Below are 16,058 nucleotides of genomic sequence, written 5' to 3' on the forward strand. Positions count from 1 at the left end.
TTGCATGGAAATAGGGCAACATCTTCTTCACAGTACTCAGATGCAGCTCCCAGTCACCAGTCCTCTCTGCCTGTATTAACTGCTTCATGAGGGTGGTCATTTTGAAGTAGCTTGGCAGTGCGACCATTATCCTCCAGTTCTTCTAGTTTCTCAGTGAACAGCTGCTTCAAATATTCGTGATCAAGTTCTTCCAAAGGAGTCTTTAATGGGAAGGTTCTTCTGAGTCTTCATTACCCCTCATTTTCGTAAGGATGACATTTGCATGAGCCAAATTGGTGCTAGTGTTAAGGTCGAGTTTTGAGCAGGGATTTTTATTTCGGCGGTTGATACCGTGTAGGATTTTTTGTTTGGCAGTTAGTGCCGTGACTGTTGTTAGATTGTTACCAATCAAATTCATGTCTTTATGTGTTTGCTTCAAGTGTAGTTGAAACCAACCATTTCTGCTATTGTTGAAAACTTGTCCAACGTTAACCTGCTGTAGTTTGGTAATGTGTTGGCTTAAAAATTCGCTCTTGATCCCATTCAACGCAAAATTTAATTCTTAAAAAATGTTATGTAAAATAACTGTTTGGTAAAAATGTTGATTCGAAGATATTTAAGAAAAACTGATATTAAAACGAAAATTATTCGTAAAATCAACAAATTGATACGACTTTCACCTTTTGTAATTTATCAACGGGTGGTCCAAAAAATTTTTCCTGGTTTTATTCTACACAGAATTTAATGCTCTACAACTTTTATAAAAGGTACTTTTTCAAAATTTTGTTAAGTTCAGGAGATACAAGTAAAAAACTGCAACAGTATTCCTTTTTGGGTACATTTTCACCCCCCACTACTTTTCCACAACTCCCCCGAGGGGGAAAACATATGAGAGTCATATTGGACCATAAATGAAGCCATTGACACAAAAAAACCTTTTGTAGGAATTATTTCCGAATTGGGTGATTTTTGTGTTTAACGCTACTGGCCTATAGAGAATAATCAGTGTTATGATAAAAAGTCTGTTTTTTTTTTACTGTAGCTACAATCATAGCTGGGTTACAACAATCAATGCCCAATATTAAGTAATAAGTATTATATCCTTTTTATAAAAAAAGGGGGGAGATATTATTTTTAATCATAATTGTAGTCCATATGTGAATCCGAAGCATTACATAAATATGTGAAGAATAATGCAGACATTGGTTTGTGTCTAGATGTCTGCTGTCACCATTGATGACCTCCCGCCAGAATTAATGATGAAAATCTTTGAGTCCTTGAGGCCGGAGGAACTGTTGATTGTCCAGGACGTGAGCACCAAGTGGCAGGTGTTTGCTCGAACCTCTTCTGTGTGGGAGACCTTTGTGTATTCACCAGAGACAGATTCCAGCGAGGAAGATGTGATCGCTTTCTTGGAGAAGTGTCCTATGTTAAAGCACATTCGTACCAAAGACATTTTGGACAAAGATAAGATTATTCCTGCTGTCATCAAAAATTGTTATGATATCCACAGTTTTTGTGTTGAGTTCATGCCATCACTGGACATTTCACAACTTGAAGCTTTATTTGAAGCCTTTCCAAATATAGACACTTTGTTGATCAGGATTGAGTACCATAATGCGTCTGAGATTGTAGACAGACTGAGTAGATGTACAAAGCTGAAGAAACTCATACTAAGTGGTCAGTGTTGTCTTGACGGTGTATTCAAGCCAATTGTTGATGGCTGTCCTTCTTTAGAATACTTGAGCTTTAATGGGGGCTTTCCAAATGTTTCTAAGAGAGATATTCTGTATGTGTTACAAAATATGAATGATAGGTTATCGTATCTGCGGTTTGGGTATTCCCCGATAAGACAACAGATTGTAAACTTACTTGGAACTTTCACCAAACTTGAAGACATTATGTTACATGATGCCACACATAACCATATTGTGGATTTTAAACCCCTGGCCAACATCAAAACCTTGAAGTGTTTGAAATTTGAGTCTTTTGCTTCAGAATTCAGTGAAATGTGCAGGTTTTTAGATGTTTTGTTTGGTCAACCTTTTCCTTTGCTTGAAAAGTTGGACATATGTTTTTTTCATTGTGAGTATGACAAGACTGTGTTACAGAAAATTTGTCAATGTTACCCAAACTTGAAATATTTGCGCTTGTATGGAAAACATCCTGCTGACATCAAAGATGGTTTTAAGGACATCTGTAAGTTGCAGAGACTAGAAAGTCTGGGATTTTCTTCAAGTCGGACAGTAACGGATGAAGATATTGAAACGTTAAGTCACTGCCTTAAGCTGAAAGAACTTGACTTAAGTGCAAATCACTTGCTTACAGATAAAACCATTGTGCACCTTGCGAAATGTAAGGCCCTAGAAACACTGGACCTTAGTTATTCTTCAATTACCGGGGAAAACCTGCATATTGTTGCTGAAAATTTGAAACGACTCAAAAATCTGGATGTAAAGCAGTGCAAATATTTGGATGAAAAGTATTTATTAGCACTTGCTGATATGATGCCTTTTTTAAATATAATTAAAGATGGAGGTATTTGTTTTGGTTGAGATATTTTTATATGAGTGTACATGAGATCCAAATGTTATTGTAATGTTATAATTTTTTTGGTATAACAAATGCTTGTTGTTATAGATAAAGGTAATATTTGTGGATTATCTTCCATACATTTAGCACTGACAGTAGTTCCAGTGGATGGACCTTGAACTAGATTTTTAAGAAATGTTAGTGTTCATTCATATAAATTTTAAAAAAATTTACTGGTATGTTTGAATTAAAAATATAAACAAATTAATGTATTAATTTTATAATATACCTAGTGCTGCTTACATAATTGTTAGTTCTGTTGCATAGCCAGTTGTTTTAACTTCCTAACACAATAATGTAAACAAAATTTAATATACTGTAGTTGGATTTTATAACCTCAAGTTTATTTGTTGGTTGTTATCACAAATAGTGACCACTAAACTTTGAAAGTACATGGGACAATTTTGTCATTAAAACATAACTTTTTGTACATGAAGTAGGTGAATGCAATTGATGTCAAGAAATATTTTATGTTTTTTTATTTGACAAGTTATGCAAGTATGATTTTAAAAATTTGTATAAATTAAAATTATACTAATATCAGTAAGATCTTGTGTTATGTAAGGCCGGCCACACACGTAACGGTATACATGACAGGTAAACCTGTACAGGTCACCTGCGCAGGCAAACCGGAGCGTGTGTGCCAGTCACTGCAGGCGAAACTGCACAGGCGAAGCGACCTGCGCAGGTGACCTGACAGGAACGGAGATTTGGTATCTTGTACCTGCGCAGTCGTCAGTTATACCCTAGACCTGAGCGTGTGTGTGAGTACGTCCGGTCGCCTGCGCAGTTGTTTTGTTTAGTTGAGGCTTCTTCCTTGTGAAGAGAGTGTCTTTTGTCTTTGTGTTTTGTAGTTAGCGGCTATCTTGTGGCTACTGGTGCTAGTGATGTCGAGTCATAAACGCAACCAAGTAATTGAAGACTTTATCGATATGTATAAACTCGAGCCGTGCCTGTGGCGGGTAAAAAGTAAAGAGTATCACGATCGCGAAAAGAGAGATGCAGCTTATGCGAAACTTTTGCTCAAGTTGAAAGAACTGGAAACCTATGCAACAAAGAAATCTGTGATTAGAAAGATTAATAGTTTACGAAGCAATGTTCGAAAAGAGAAGAAAAAACGTGACATGTCAATGAAGTCTGGTGCATCAGCCGACAATGTCTACGTATCTAAATTGTGGTACTTAAATTTGTTCGACTTTCTTGGTGATCAAGACATTCCCAGTGCATCTATGTCCAATTTAGAGGAAGGAGATGGGAGCGAGATTGAGGAAGTAAGTACCAGACAGATCAATTACCTAGTTAAACAATTTATTTGAACAACACTTTAATTTACAAGTTAAATGTTAAATTAGATGTTAATTAAATGTTAAATGGTAGAATAAAACAAAAAAAGTTTTATGACAAAATTTATATGTATAAATGTAGTTTTATGTCAAAATGTATATGTATAAATGTATTTTTTGTGCATGGATTGGTGAATTTCATTGACTCAACTAAGCTAAAAATATATATTCACTTGATAATTATTCACTTAGTCTTCCACTTTAATTTTTGTTTCGAAGAACACGTTGGTCTTGCCATGAAAGTTTGCCTTCATTGACGAAGTAGGTAGCAAACTCCTCTCTGAGATTTTTGGCGGCCACATTTACATTCCCTAAGCTCGCTCGTTGTAATGCAATCATATTCGATTCATTGGTATCTAACTCAGCATTAGTAGTAGCGTCATCGTCATTCTCTTGATACGTACTGTTTGGTGGAGCGTAAATGGTAGGATGTGTTTGCATCAAGAAATTATGCAATGCACATGTTGCCATTACTACCTTTACTATGTTCTCTGGCTCCAAATTGATTTGAGTATGGAATATGCGAAATCTGGAGGCTAGTATTCCAAACCCATTCTCGACTACGTGCCTTGCCCTTGAAACTCGGTAGTTGTAGATTTCTTTTACAGCTGAATCTAGTTGTGCTTGTCTGAAAGGTTTCATAATGTTAATTGACAGGGGAAAGGCGTCATCTGCCACAAACACGTAAGGCACCTCTTTGAAATGTTCAGTAACATTGCATGGTTTTGGGATCTTAAGTTCATCACTCTGTAACTTTTCATAAAACTTAATATTTTGAAGAACACCTCCGTCAGAAACACGCCCATTGGTCCCAAAATCCACTAAAAGGAACCGATATTTAGCATCCACTATTGCAAAAAGTACCATACTGTGTCTGCCTTTATAGTTGTAATAATATGATCCGGAATCCGCTGGAGGAACTATGTCTATATGTTTGCCGTCCATGGCACCGAGGCAGTGGGGAAAAATCCATTTCTCTTCAAACTGTTCAGCAATCACTTTCCATTTCTCAGTGGTGTTAGGAAACTGGAACAAAATTAAATTCTTAATAACTGTTCTCAACGTGAGTAAACAATGTTTACATTATGGGTTTCAAAATCAAGGATAAACCATTAAATCGACAATTTCCAAACCAATGTAAAAGAGTATTTTGTTGTGTAATAATTGGATGGGTACACCTAGTACATAAATATTTTTTTCAGGAGGACGTTGATGAACCAGCTACAACACCGAGCAGAGAAACATCAATCAATAGCGAGGTCCCTTCGCCTGTGGTCCCAAAACCCAACTCAGATACACGTGCGGTAAGCCTACCTCCTTATTCCCGACCTAATTTGGCAAAAAAAAAGAAAATTGAAGACTTGACAACTGGTGTCTTAGTCTCAGTCAGAGACCACTTTCAGAAACCATCATGCCAAGACGACAGATATGATATAATGGGCAAATCCATTGCAATGCAAATTAGGGCCTTAGAAAAACGCCAGGGTTTGATCGTAGAAAAAAGAATTAACGACCTCCTTTTTGAGGCTGAAATGAGTATGTTTGACGTACCTAATACTGGCTCGTACAACTACGAATCTTTGACCAACACCCCTGGGTCAAGTAGGAGCACAACGAGTCCTCTAGCAGCTGTATCTTATGGCCAATATCCACAACAAACTTCACCATCTGAATTTGTTAGCAATGACGTTATTCCACCTCATCAATCAATGGCAGATTACTTAGCTAATTATGACAAAAATCAATAGTCTGTTTTGTTTCTTTATTTATATTCAATGTTACTACGAAACATTTTTGTTTTACCAAACAGTTCTTTTTATGTTCTACCCACTATCAAATATCATGTCTCTGTACTCAGTTAAATATTCCCTTTAAAAACTGTAATACGTTTGTATGAAATAAAGTAGAAATGTTTAATAACATGTGTATATTTATTTACCCATATACCACAGAATCAATAATTACGTAAGGTGTTTTCTTTGCTTCAAAGTTTCAAGAACCACGGGGTTATAGTTAGTTGAACTATAATAGAATAGCTAACTTTACGTTAGTTTAACTTATATTTTTAAAATATATATATATTTCTTCTTATACTTTTTTGAATTAGAAGAGCCGTTAAGGGAATTCATCAGGGAATTTTGATATAAGTTAATTTCTAATAAATTTAAAATATTTTAATTTTAACCTAACTTGACATTTAGAACATCAATAGAATATGCTGTGCAATATGGCTTGACGTACCTGTAAATAGACGTTTTTCAGCACTTTATAGATGGCTTCACACGTCTCTGGAATTATTTTGCCTAGAGCTTGTGGTGATATCAACGTAGAATACTTGAGACACTCGTACGATCGGCCCGTTGCAAGGAACCTCAAAGTCGCAGTTAATCTCTCATGGGGAGAAATCGATTTCCTCATAACCGTGTCTTTCTTTTCAATTAATGGAGTCACGAGTAACAACAGCTTTTCATAGGCGTCTTCATCCATCCGCAAATAATTACGGAAGTCTGTAGGCTCACCACTCAAGTCTTTCAATAATCTTGTATGAGTGTATTCATTTCTTTTAGTAAGCCACTTTTTACTCCACATTTTACGTTTAAACTTCTTCTTCTTACTGTTTAAAACCACACACAATCCGACTAAAGCTATCCTATCATCTTCATCTTGTTGGCTCGCCATCTCTCAACTGAGCTAAACGTACGGTATACCGTTACGTGTGTGGGCTCTAGTTTGCACAGGTATACCTGTCAGGTAAACCTGCGCAGGTTTACCTGTCATGTATACCGTTACGTGTGTGGCCGGCCTAAGACACGTGCATATTTTGTTATTTGGCTAGTTATATGCAATTATATTTACAAAATTATAAATTGTACATATTCCAACTATAATTAATCTGGGGGGCCATTTCTTGTGTGACACAAATATAAGTCACTAACTTGTTCATGTCTTACACATTTTGAAATAAAACAAAAAGTCTGAACCATACTGATAACTTCACTGCAAACTCATAGTTGTCTGTTATATTTTCACTGAGAACAAGAATGTTTTCTGCTTAAAAATGAGGACTTAATTTTTTTTTTACTATAAATTATAAGTTTTTTTGTACTAAATTAGGTACAAAATATTGTTCTTATTTACGTAAAGTACTTTAATTATTAATATGATTCATAGGTAGTGAACAATTATTACTCAATTCTAAGCAATGATTGCTAATTCATTGAAAAAATACAGAAATGGGTTAGGAAAAAAAAAAAATTAAATAAGATACTTTAAATATAAAAAATGTTAATAAATACGAACAAACAGAAACCATATCAATGAATTGCAGTGAATAAATAGATTTGTAGCTGCTATGGGAAATGACCAACATTGTAAACTGTGTTAAAAGAAATGCCATTTAAGGTCAGTTAATTAGCAATAATACACTTCCTTGTCACCACCGGACTCCCTCCAGCTACGAAGTAAGCAAAGGACTGGTGTGATGATCATCAACTCTTGGGAGATATTGTCAAGGAGTATCATTTTTCAAAGTGCTTTATGCTATGAAAAGAAATATATAATATTAGACCACTTTGAGAATCTTATTTTATAGAATATATTCAAGCACAATAATACACACTTCATTAATTTTCAGCATTCAACAAAAATGTTCTCTAATGGTGATAGAATAAAATAATATCATTTACCAGAAATACACTATGGTAAAAGATCTTTTATTCAGCATGTTTTGGACTATGAACATGCATAATTGAATGTGCATGTGATTCATAGTTCTAAACTTAGTATTAATGCATTTAATTTTGCATTGTTCAAATATTTACATTTATCATTTAGTGGTGTCTTATGAAAATGTTACAAAATTTGTTATTGAAACATTAGTTTATTTAGATACAGTACTACTTCCGAATATAATTTGCTACTCTATAAGGGCATGTGTTTCTCATCACCAAAGGAAGTATAAATATTGAGTCATGAAAAACTGCAGACCGCATAAAATTCATTTTTTGCGAGGAAATTTATGATTTTATTATTGAAATTATTATTATTTTAACAGCCGCATGTCTTCCATAAAAAAGGGTATGACAGAATTACATTTGGTAAATATGTACAGTCGCGGTAGATTCAGAAAAAAATGCTAAAAATCCGAAAATACTTTTATTCTATGCTCTTTCACTTCCTCTTTTCAAATCAACCGGCGGAGATAAGAAATTCCAAATACTTTCGGAGATATCGAATTTTTTAATTTTCATCACAATACCTGTGTATTCATGCGGAAAAAAATGTTACAAATCCGAAAATACTTTTATTCTATGCTCGTTCACTTCCTCTTTTCAAATCAACCGGCGGAGGTAAGAAATTCCAAATACTTTAGGAGATATCGAATTTTTCAATTTAGCAATACAACACCTGTACAACCATTAGAACGATGCCATTTTTTATTTTGCCGTGTGTTAGTGAATGCGTTATAAATAAAATGGTCGATTAGGTCAGGTCAGTTACATTATTAATACTTTCAAACTAAGCGGACATAAAAAATAATGTGAATGAAATTTAATGGCTGTTAAGTTTTAAAATATTTATAATGTAACTGACCTGACCAAACAAACCCGGACAAAGGATAAACAGTAGGAACTAAAATGGTCGATTAGGTCAGGTCAGTTACATTATAATTACTTTCAAACTAAGCGGACATTAAAAATAATGTGAATTAATTTCAATGGTTCTTTAGTTTTAAATTATTTATAATGTAACTGACCTGACCTAACAAAACCCGGACAAACGATGAACATTAAAAACTCACGTAAAATATTTTTGTTACTAATTACTTGCGCAACAATATCCAAATAAAAAATATAAGACTTTAAAATTAGAAACGAATGATCAAATGGCAGAAGTTGACCGTTAAACTAAACATCGTATTGAACAATAAATGAATAAATAATCACGTATTGCTTCATTTGAATACTGGCCAATCACGGAACTGTCACGTGACAAAATTGTCCAATAAGAAACATAATAGATACTCGTAAACAAGAAACAATGGTCATCGCCGCACGAATACGCAGGTATTGTGATGAAAATTAAAAAATTCGATATCTCCTAAAGTATTCGGAATTTCTTACCTCCGCCGGTTGATTTGAAAAGAGGAAGTGAAAGAGCATAGAACAAAAGTATTTTCGGATTTTTAGCATTGTTTTCCGCATCTACTGCGACTCTACATATTTACCTTACATTTTAAACGTATTGTTGCTTAAAAGCTGAGCGTAAACACTTTGTGACAATTAAAGTTTCAGCAAAATGAATTCTGGAAATCCATTTTCAGAGGCTTCTATTCGAAACTTTAATCAAATTTTTATTAAAATTTAAACTTATTTCATTAGTTGGACGTCTTTCAGGTAAAAAAAAAAACACAAACTTTAATTGATACCAAAAGAAAAAAAGCACAAACATTGAAATTGTAATGTTGCATAACCTCTTAACCCCAAATGATAACAACCTCACTTTATATGGAAATGTAGTTTAAGGGGTCACTGCAGATATTCTGCTAAGAGTTTTTAATTTTTAATTTATTTAACCAATCATGTTTCATCTAATTATTATTATACAGTATTTTATTTGTTCTAATCCAAAAAATCTTCAGTATTAAGTTGTTAAATAGAAGTATTATTTACAAGTTTTATTTTAACTGTGCTATATTTCACTGCTTTCTAGTAATTGTGTTGGAATGAGCTTCTGGAACAATTTTGAACATTTCTCTAACGCCGCAGTAACATTAGAAACCCGCTGTTTTGCAAGCAGTGGCACAGTTAGGATATTGTTTGTCTTCTGCCAAGGTTATTCTTCATTAGTCGCACACATCAGAATTTTTTCCCTTGGATAGCAGCCAGTCAGGACGAACATTGCATTTGTGTAAAATTTTCGCTCCAGAACATCATGAATCATTGGTTGTATTTACCGGCCTTGTGATGCTATCATTTAAAAGTGGTCTGTGTTGCGATCGATCGGTTCTGCTACCTTTGTAAATAGAGATTGTCATGTTGTTCAACCTGTTTTCGTTCATACTCTCGTGCTTTTTGTCCCACCATCATCTGGTCTGGCTGACGTATTGCGATTGCACTTACCTAGCTTCTCTCTTGTAGTTATTGTTTTTAAAGCCCAGCAACGGACGCGCTTTTAATAAACAATTCACTGTGCCGTCTATTCGTTGTTGACTTTGTCGTAAGAAGTGTTAAAGATGAATAAACAATTTACGTTTAAAGTTAATTGTCCAATCACAGAGTTAACCAGTTGGGGATCAAAATAATTATGGTGTTTTTTTCACATTTTTTAAATTTGAAGAAATAGTGCGGGTCAGCTACAATTGAAGAGACCAATTTGATTCAGAAAATACCAGTGTTTATTCTATACGTTTCCTATGAGGATTATTACAACAATCAAAACTTTGGAAATTAACTTTTGGGACTTCAATAATGAAAAATCTTGTGCATAAATGTGGTTCCATCTCTGTCCATTGCTAACTGGCATTGTGAAAAGGTACCGGGTTTATATTGCCTGTCACCTTACAATTTGTCTATTGTCAGTTCAATCAGAGCCACTTTGAACACTGTATGTTGTATCTGTCAGCTTAAGTGTTGTATTGTTTCAACACTCTATAATATCACTATTGTGATACAATCATTTTGACCCAGCTAACATGTCAAGATTAAGTTAACTTTGTGATGTTATGCCTAAACTCCTAGTATTGTGATTACATGTAAAACTAAACTCTTTTAAGTGATTAAATTAGTAAAACAAATAAATATAGTTTAAACTCCTTTTAATATAAATCATTATTACTTGGCAAAGTAGCAATGATATATGTTTAATGGAGTGATAGTCCTAAACTAAAATTGACTATTCAAACCAAGTAAATATCATACGTACTTTTATGTCTGGGAGACATTGATTTAGAAAGTTAATAGCCCAATGACTTGATGTAATGTTTTGGACATACGCCATTGCTTAGCACATGTATGTCTGTAGAAGAAAACTACAAAAAAGAAAGGGAAAAAAAGAAAAAAACCACTGTTGTGCTGAATTTTTTTGGGTTTGGTATTTTTGTGCTGTCATCATTTGTGGGTTTTTTTTCATTCTGTTAGTACATTTTTCTTTGTTTTTCTTTGTTTGTTGACCATATTCTTGTTGTGGAGTATTTTGTGGTGTTAAATTCTGACAACAGCATTTTTGCTTAATTTTTGTTTTTTGTCATTTGTGTTTTTTTTATTTTTTTTTTTTTGTAGTTTTCTTCTATAGACATGCATGTGCCAAGCAATGGCGTATGTCCAAAACATTACATCAAGTCATGCACTCCCATTGCACAAATCTTTCAAACATAATAATAGCCCAATGGTTTAAACTCTTTGTGATATTTATTCAGTTGGCACAACCTGCATAATGTTAGTGTGTGCCTGGGCAGCAGTGTTTGATTATTGGGCACACGGACCCGGCAGAGTCTTCTTAACAGGGTCGTGACGTCGCCCGCGTTTGTACGAGACTTGAACTGCTCTACTAAACACCCTTAACCCTTCCAGACCTAGTCTGCTCCCAGCGTAGGACATGCTTGCTCGAAGAGTGGGCTCTTAAGGGCGTCCCACACACCTGCTACCACAAGTCGTACCATGAGATGAAATTGAACACATATCAATGTTGGCACGATTTATTACTTATAAGAATTACACTTCACTCCTCATAACTATAAAAACGCCCCGTGGCACAAATCTGATAGTAGCCGACAATTCTTCGTGCTGCAATTTCAAAACCTCTTGTAAAAGAGTGAAAATAAATTGAACAGTCTTCCTGATGAGACATACTAGAGGATTATAGTAATACAATTTAAGACATTTAAATAATAAAACAGAAGTAACAGGTCAGTGATAGGAAACTTGAAGTCCCCAGGATGCATACGTCTTCTACCTCGGGCGGTGGTCGTCAGACAGCCAGTTATCAGAAAATGGCCACTGACCAGGTTCCTTCCTTCCTCGCCAATGACCATTGTTTGTTATACCTATCCAAGCCACTTAACATTATGAAACTTAAACCTAAAAACACAGTAATAAAAACCAATTAAGATCAAAGACCCTTTTCAATAACTTTATTTAAATGTAAAAAGTTTCCCAATAATAGTGAGGTTCAGGTGTGCGTTCCATAGTGTTTGAATCCGCCTGAGTAGAATAGAATTAATGATGTTATATAATTAAAGGTTGTTCTTTGTAGCTGAAAAGAAACAGAGCTTTTGGGAAATAAAAAAAATTTCATGTTATACTTAAATGTATATTTAGGAATGTTACATTCTCCTAGCAGTAGGTAATTACTCACACTGTTCTCCGGGCTGGTGACACGTTATTTAAATGCTTGCACGCACACACGTAAATAGAGCCAGGGATGTGAGGAAGTTGGTGGTGCATCGGATTATAGTGGGCGTAGCCCTTTAGATGTCAATTGTCACCACCCCGCCACCCAAATAAGTCCTATATCTACTTCCGACACCTAGGTGGATGTGGCATTGTTTACCTTTCCTCATGTCACTCCAACGTTTACATACAGCAGCCCGGTGATGTAGTTATTCACTTGGTCGTAAGTTGTACCTCGGGGTCGACTCTGGTGCCCCTCCCACTGTCTCTTTTTTTTTTTTTTTTTCGGGTTCTGCAGGCTCTTCAGCAAGTACTTGAATATCAGAGACTTCTGTGGAGTAATGGAATGGCCACATATAGTTGCAGTCAGTTGTTTCAGGTCATCTTACTCTTCGTCCGGTGCCCAGATCAGTCTCGAGGGCGTATCACCTGGTGTCCGGACCGACTCCTTTTTTGAATCTGTGAATAGTATGCCTTCCTCCTTGTCCGTTTCTGTGGATGGTCGCCTTGCTGGCTTTATTTCGCATGGGATTGGCGACTCCGCCTCTGCTCCCGGGAATCCTCGGAACCCAGTCTCGAGACATCACTTCAACTGCATGGTGTTGACGCACCATACCTATGGATGTCGTGGATTCGCTTCCCGTCATGTTGACGTGTTCCTCTCTGTCCTAGTGTGTCTTCCTTACTATGTCCTGGTGATGATTTGCATCTTGACCGCCCGGTAGTTAGACTGTAACCACTGTGGGTCCTAGTACAATTAGCATTGACACAGGCCTGATACATTAGGCCCCAACCCCGCCGGGGCCACAACGAATGTAATTGCATGTACACCATGTGGCCAGGTTTAGTGCGGGTGGTGCCCCTGATTAGCCAATTGTCTGCACTGTGCCGTATCATGTATCCTTGCGATGTCTCGCAGATGGTCTTCCAGATTTTCTCACGCCTGTCTTGCAACCGATATTGCCCGGGTGAAGGAAGGTTACACCTTTGTATAAGGGTGTCAGGTGTTTCGCCAGTTGCTGCTTTCATGTGGCGTCGTAAACAACATTTTATATCCGGGATGGGCACATCCCATTGGATGTTGTCTCCTGTCAGTCTGAGCTTCAGCAGCGGCCTCTATTTCATGGTTATGTCTTTCTGTGATATAAGCATATGGGTGGTACATCGAAGTGGTGTGTTCCATGACGCGCCATACCGCTCAGAAGTCTATCCCTTTATATCTTGTAAGTTTAGATGCGTTATCTGTCAAAATGACACGAACGTAGCTTCATCATGGAATTTTTTCAAAGGAAAGGCATCTACACAGAGTGTGAAACAATCTGTTACAAGTCAAAATCTCTTCCCCCGCGCCGAAGAAACGGTTCGGTGGGTTACCGGGGTATCTTTTATTTTAGTCGGTCTGGTATCCATGTCTTACATCGCTGACCCTCCCTCGCATGCAGGTCCCTACATACTTGTTTACACAAAGCCCAAATAAGAGGTCTCGTTCTGCACATATAGTCTGGTATGTGCCCGGGCATCTGGCGAGTCTGTTTACTTGCAACATAGTGTACCTATTGGTGCTAACATCCACCATGGTTGCTGGGTGTCCGTGGTGCATACCTGTAACTGTCCATCGAGTATGCAGTACCTTTTGAACTCCACTTGGCCACAACGACGCACAAGTTCTTTGTACTCGTCGGTGAGTTGGACTGCGCACACAAGTTCTTTTCAAGTTCTGCCCCTGGTGATTGGTTAGGGGGGTTGTTTACATAGATGATTAAGCTCAGTGCCGCCTCTTAATTGAGAGAGTGCATGCTCAGTTTGGTGTGCGTGTGCCACTCGTGGGTGTTAGTAGCTTGTCCCAGACAGCATCATCTCGGGGTTTCAGGACAGCTGGTAGGCTAGCTTGTTCTGTTTACTGGTGATGTGTTCGACGGTAAAGTCGAGAGCTTACACCGCATCAACCTTTACCAATGTCCTTGAATATTGGCCAACCATTTCAAGTTCTGTCTGTCTGCCTGCCTGCCTACAAGATGAAATGTCTTTCCAAGTGTGGCCGGTATTTTCTCATGGTCAGATCCATATTTTTTTTAAGGGCACATGGGGCTTGACCCCAGGTGTTAGCGTGTTCGGAAAGCCATCATCTTTGTTTATTTACGCGCCGGAAAACAAAACGAAAAAAGTATTTTACCAGAATGCTTTGCATTGAATGTTAACTGCATTTATCTTTAATGTAAATAAAAGGCATTTAATTCATTTGAATTGCATACGAGTTTCATTTAATAACCAAACGAAACTCAAACCGTACACGATGCGGCTAATATGATCGATCTCAATGAATTGGTTTTGGAAGTGTTGATTGGGATTGATAATCGCTAATGAAGAGTTACAATCATATCAATTTTAGGTGGTACAAAGTTCTTCGGTCATCTAGTTTGTAAATAAAAATTTACTTCTAACTTCGTGTGTAGTTATATATTTTTCCAATTTTTTAATTGTTTCATGTTAAGTTATTGTTTGGTTTTATGTATTTAAAAAGCTAAAACAAAAGGCATTTCTAATCGGTTAATTTGTAACTGCGACCATAATGTATTATCCTTAGAGAATGTTCATTGTAATTTTTAAATAGTTTGTTGTTATTTGACCATAGCAATAATCATAGCTGGGTTACAACAGTTCTATGCCCAACAGTAATAAGTATTGACGTCACCGGGCCTGTGCCCTGAAGCCTGTCAGCCTCCTTCACCTTTCCCCTCACCACTGTCCCACTTCCCGTACTGGCGGCCGCTCCGTCACGAGTTCGTAGTTGTGTGTTTGTGTTTGAATAGCGCGCCACGAACTACCTCAAGAGGGTGCCGTAGCGGCAGTGCCACGTCCTCCTAAATAAGTAATAATGATATTGTATAGCTTTTTATTTTTTCCTCAATCATTTGTGTTGCCACTGACAGGCGGGAGTGTTTTTGTTTTGTTTATAACATAAATTTTAGTAATTAAGTTAAAGATGTTGTTGTATTAGTTAATAATATACTAACAACCCGTAATCTTGTACATACGATATTCATTAAGTCCTTTCGTCATTTCACGTGTTTTATCACTGGCAAACCTGTGTACCAACATTACCCCTGTCCAATCAACATTACCAACACACAACACATACCAACATTACTAACACATCATCATCCCCTTTCCACATACATTTAGTGTTTCCATTTTTTAATTGATCATGCTAGTTACTTATTGCCACTTAACACTTTATTTCTTTACCTCAGCTAACTCATCATAATATTTCTTTACAACAAGAATCCAACATCTCTTACACATACATTTTGCTCTTTACATACAACACTTAAAGTTTGCACTTTAAATTCACCTCTTGTTCAATACATTACTGAAATATGTACATAACCCTCCTCAATCTTCAAGCGAACTGACCTGACCTAACTCACCTTATTGACAATTAGTACAAGTTTTCTTTTTCAGTTTTCTTAGAGACCGTGTGTTTGTGGTCTTTATTTGTGCCCCTAATCGTTCCTCTGTTTCACCTCCCACGCTCTCCTTACTTGGTTGAGCTTTGACATTATTTCCGCCCCATCCTGGCCAATCCTCTTCCTCCCCACTTGTTACTAAGTCATATTGGACTGTTTCCCCAATACCATCACTTGCCTCCTTGTTTGTGTTGTTACTTGTGCTAGATAACTTCAGATCACTGTAGTTTTTTCTAGGCACGTACTGATTTTAAGAAGGCTTTAAATCTTTGTATATACCCCTAACC

General features: G+C 36.5%; 1 protein-coding gene across 3 annotated transcripts in view; it reads left to right on the plus strand.

The window, feature by feature from the left end:
• The window catches only part of LOC134538502 (uncharacterized), an 80,115-nt gene that overhangs the window by 23,111 nt on the left and 40,946 nt on the right, over positions 1-16,058 (plus strand). Inside the window, exons 3-5 of one of the 3 annotated variants that reach the window (XM_063379880.1) lie at positions 1,197-3,168; positions 3,260-3,842; positions 5,117-5,218. In XM_063379880.1, coding sequence (XP_063235950.1) covers positions 3,459-3,842; positions 5,117-5,218 — 486 coding nt within the window. In that variant the 5' untranslated portion in view covers positions 1,197-3,168; positions 3,260-3,458. Of the gene's footprint in view, positions 1-1,196; positions 3,843-5,116; positions 7,562-16,058 lie in introns of those variants that run through there. The other 2 variants (XR_010076160.1, XM_063379882.1) reach the window with 2 other exon arrangements.

Source organism: Bacillus rossius, chromosome 13 (assembly GCF_032445375.1).
Source record: "Bacillus rossius redtenbacheri isolate Brsri chromosome 13, Brsri_v3, whole genome shotgun sequence".
In the NCBI taxonomy this organism is placed as follows: domain Eukaryota; kingdom Metazoa; phylum Arthropoda; class Insecta; order Phasmatodea; family Bacillidae; genus Bacillus; species Bacillus rossius.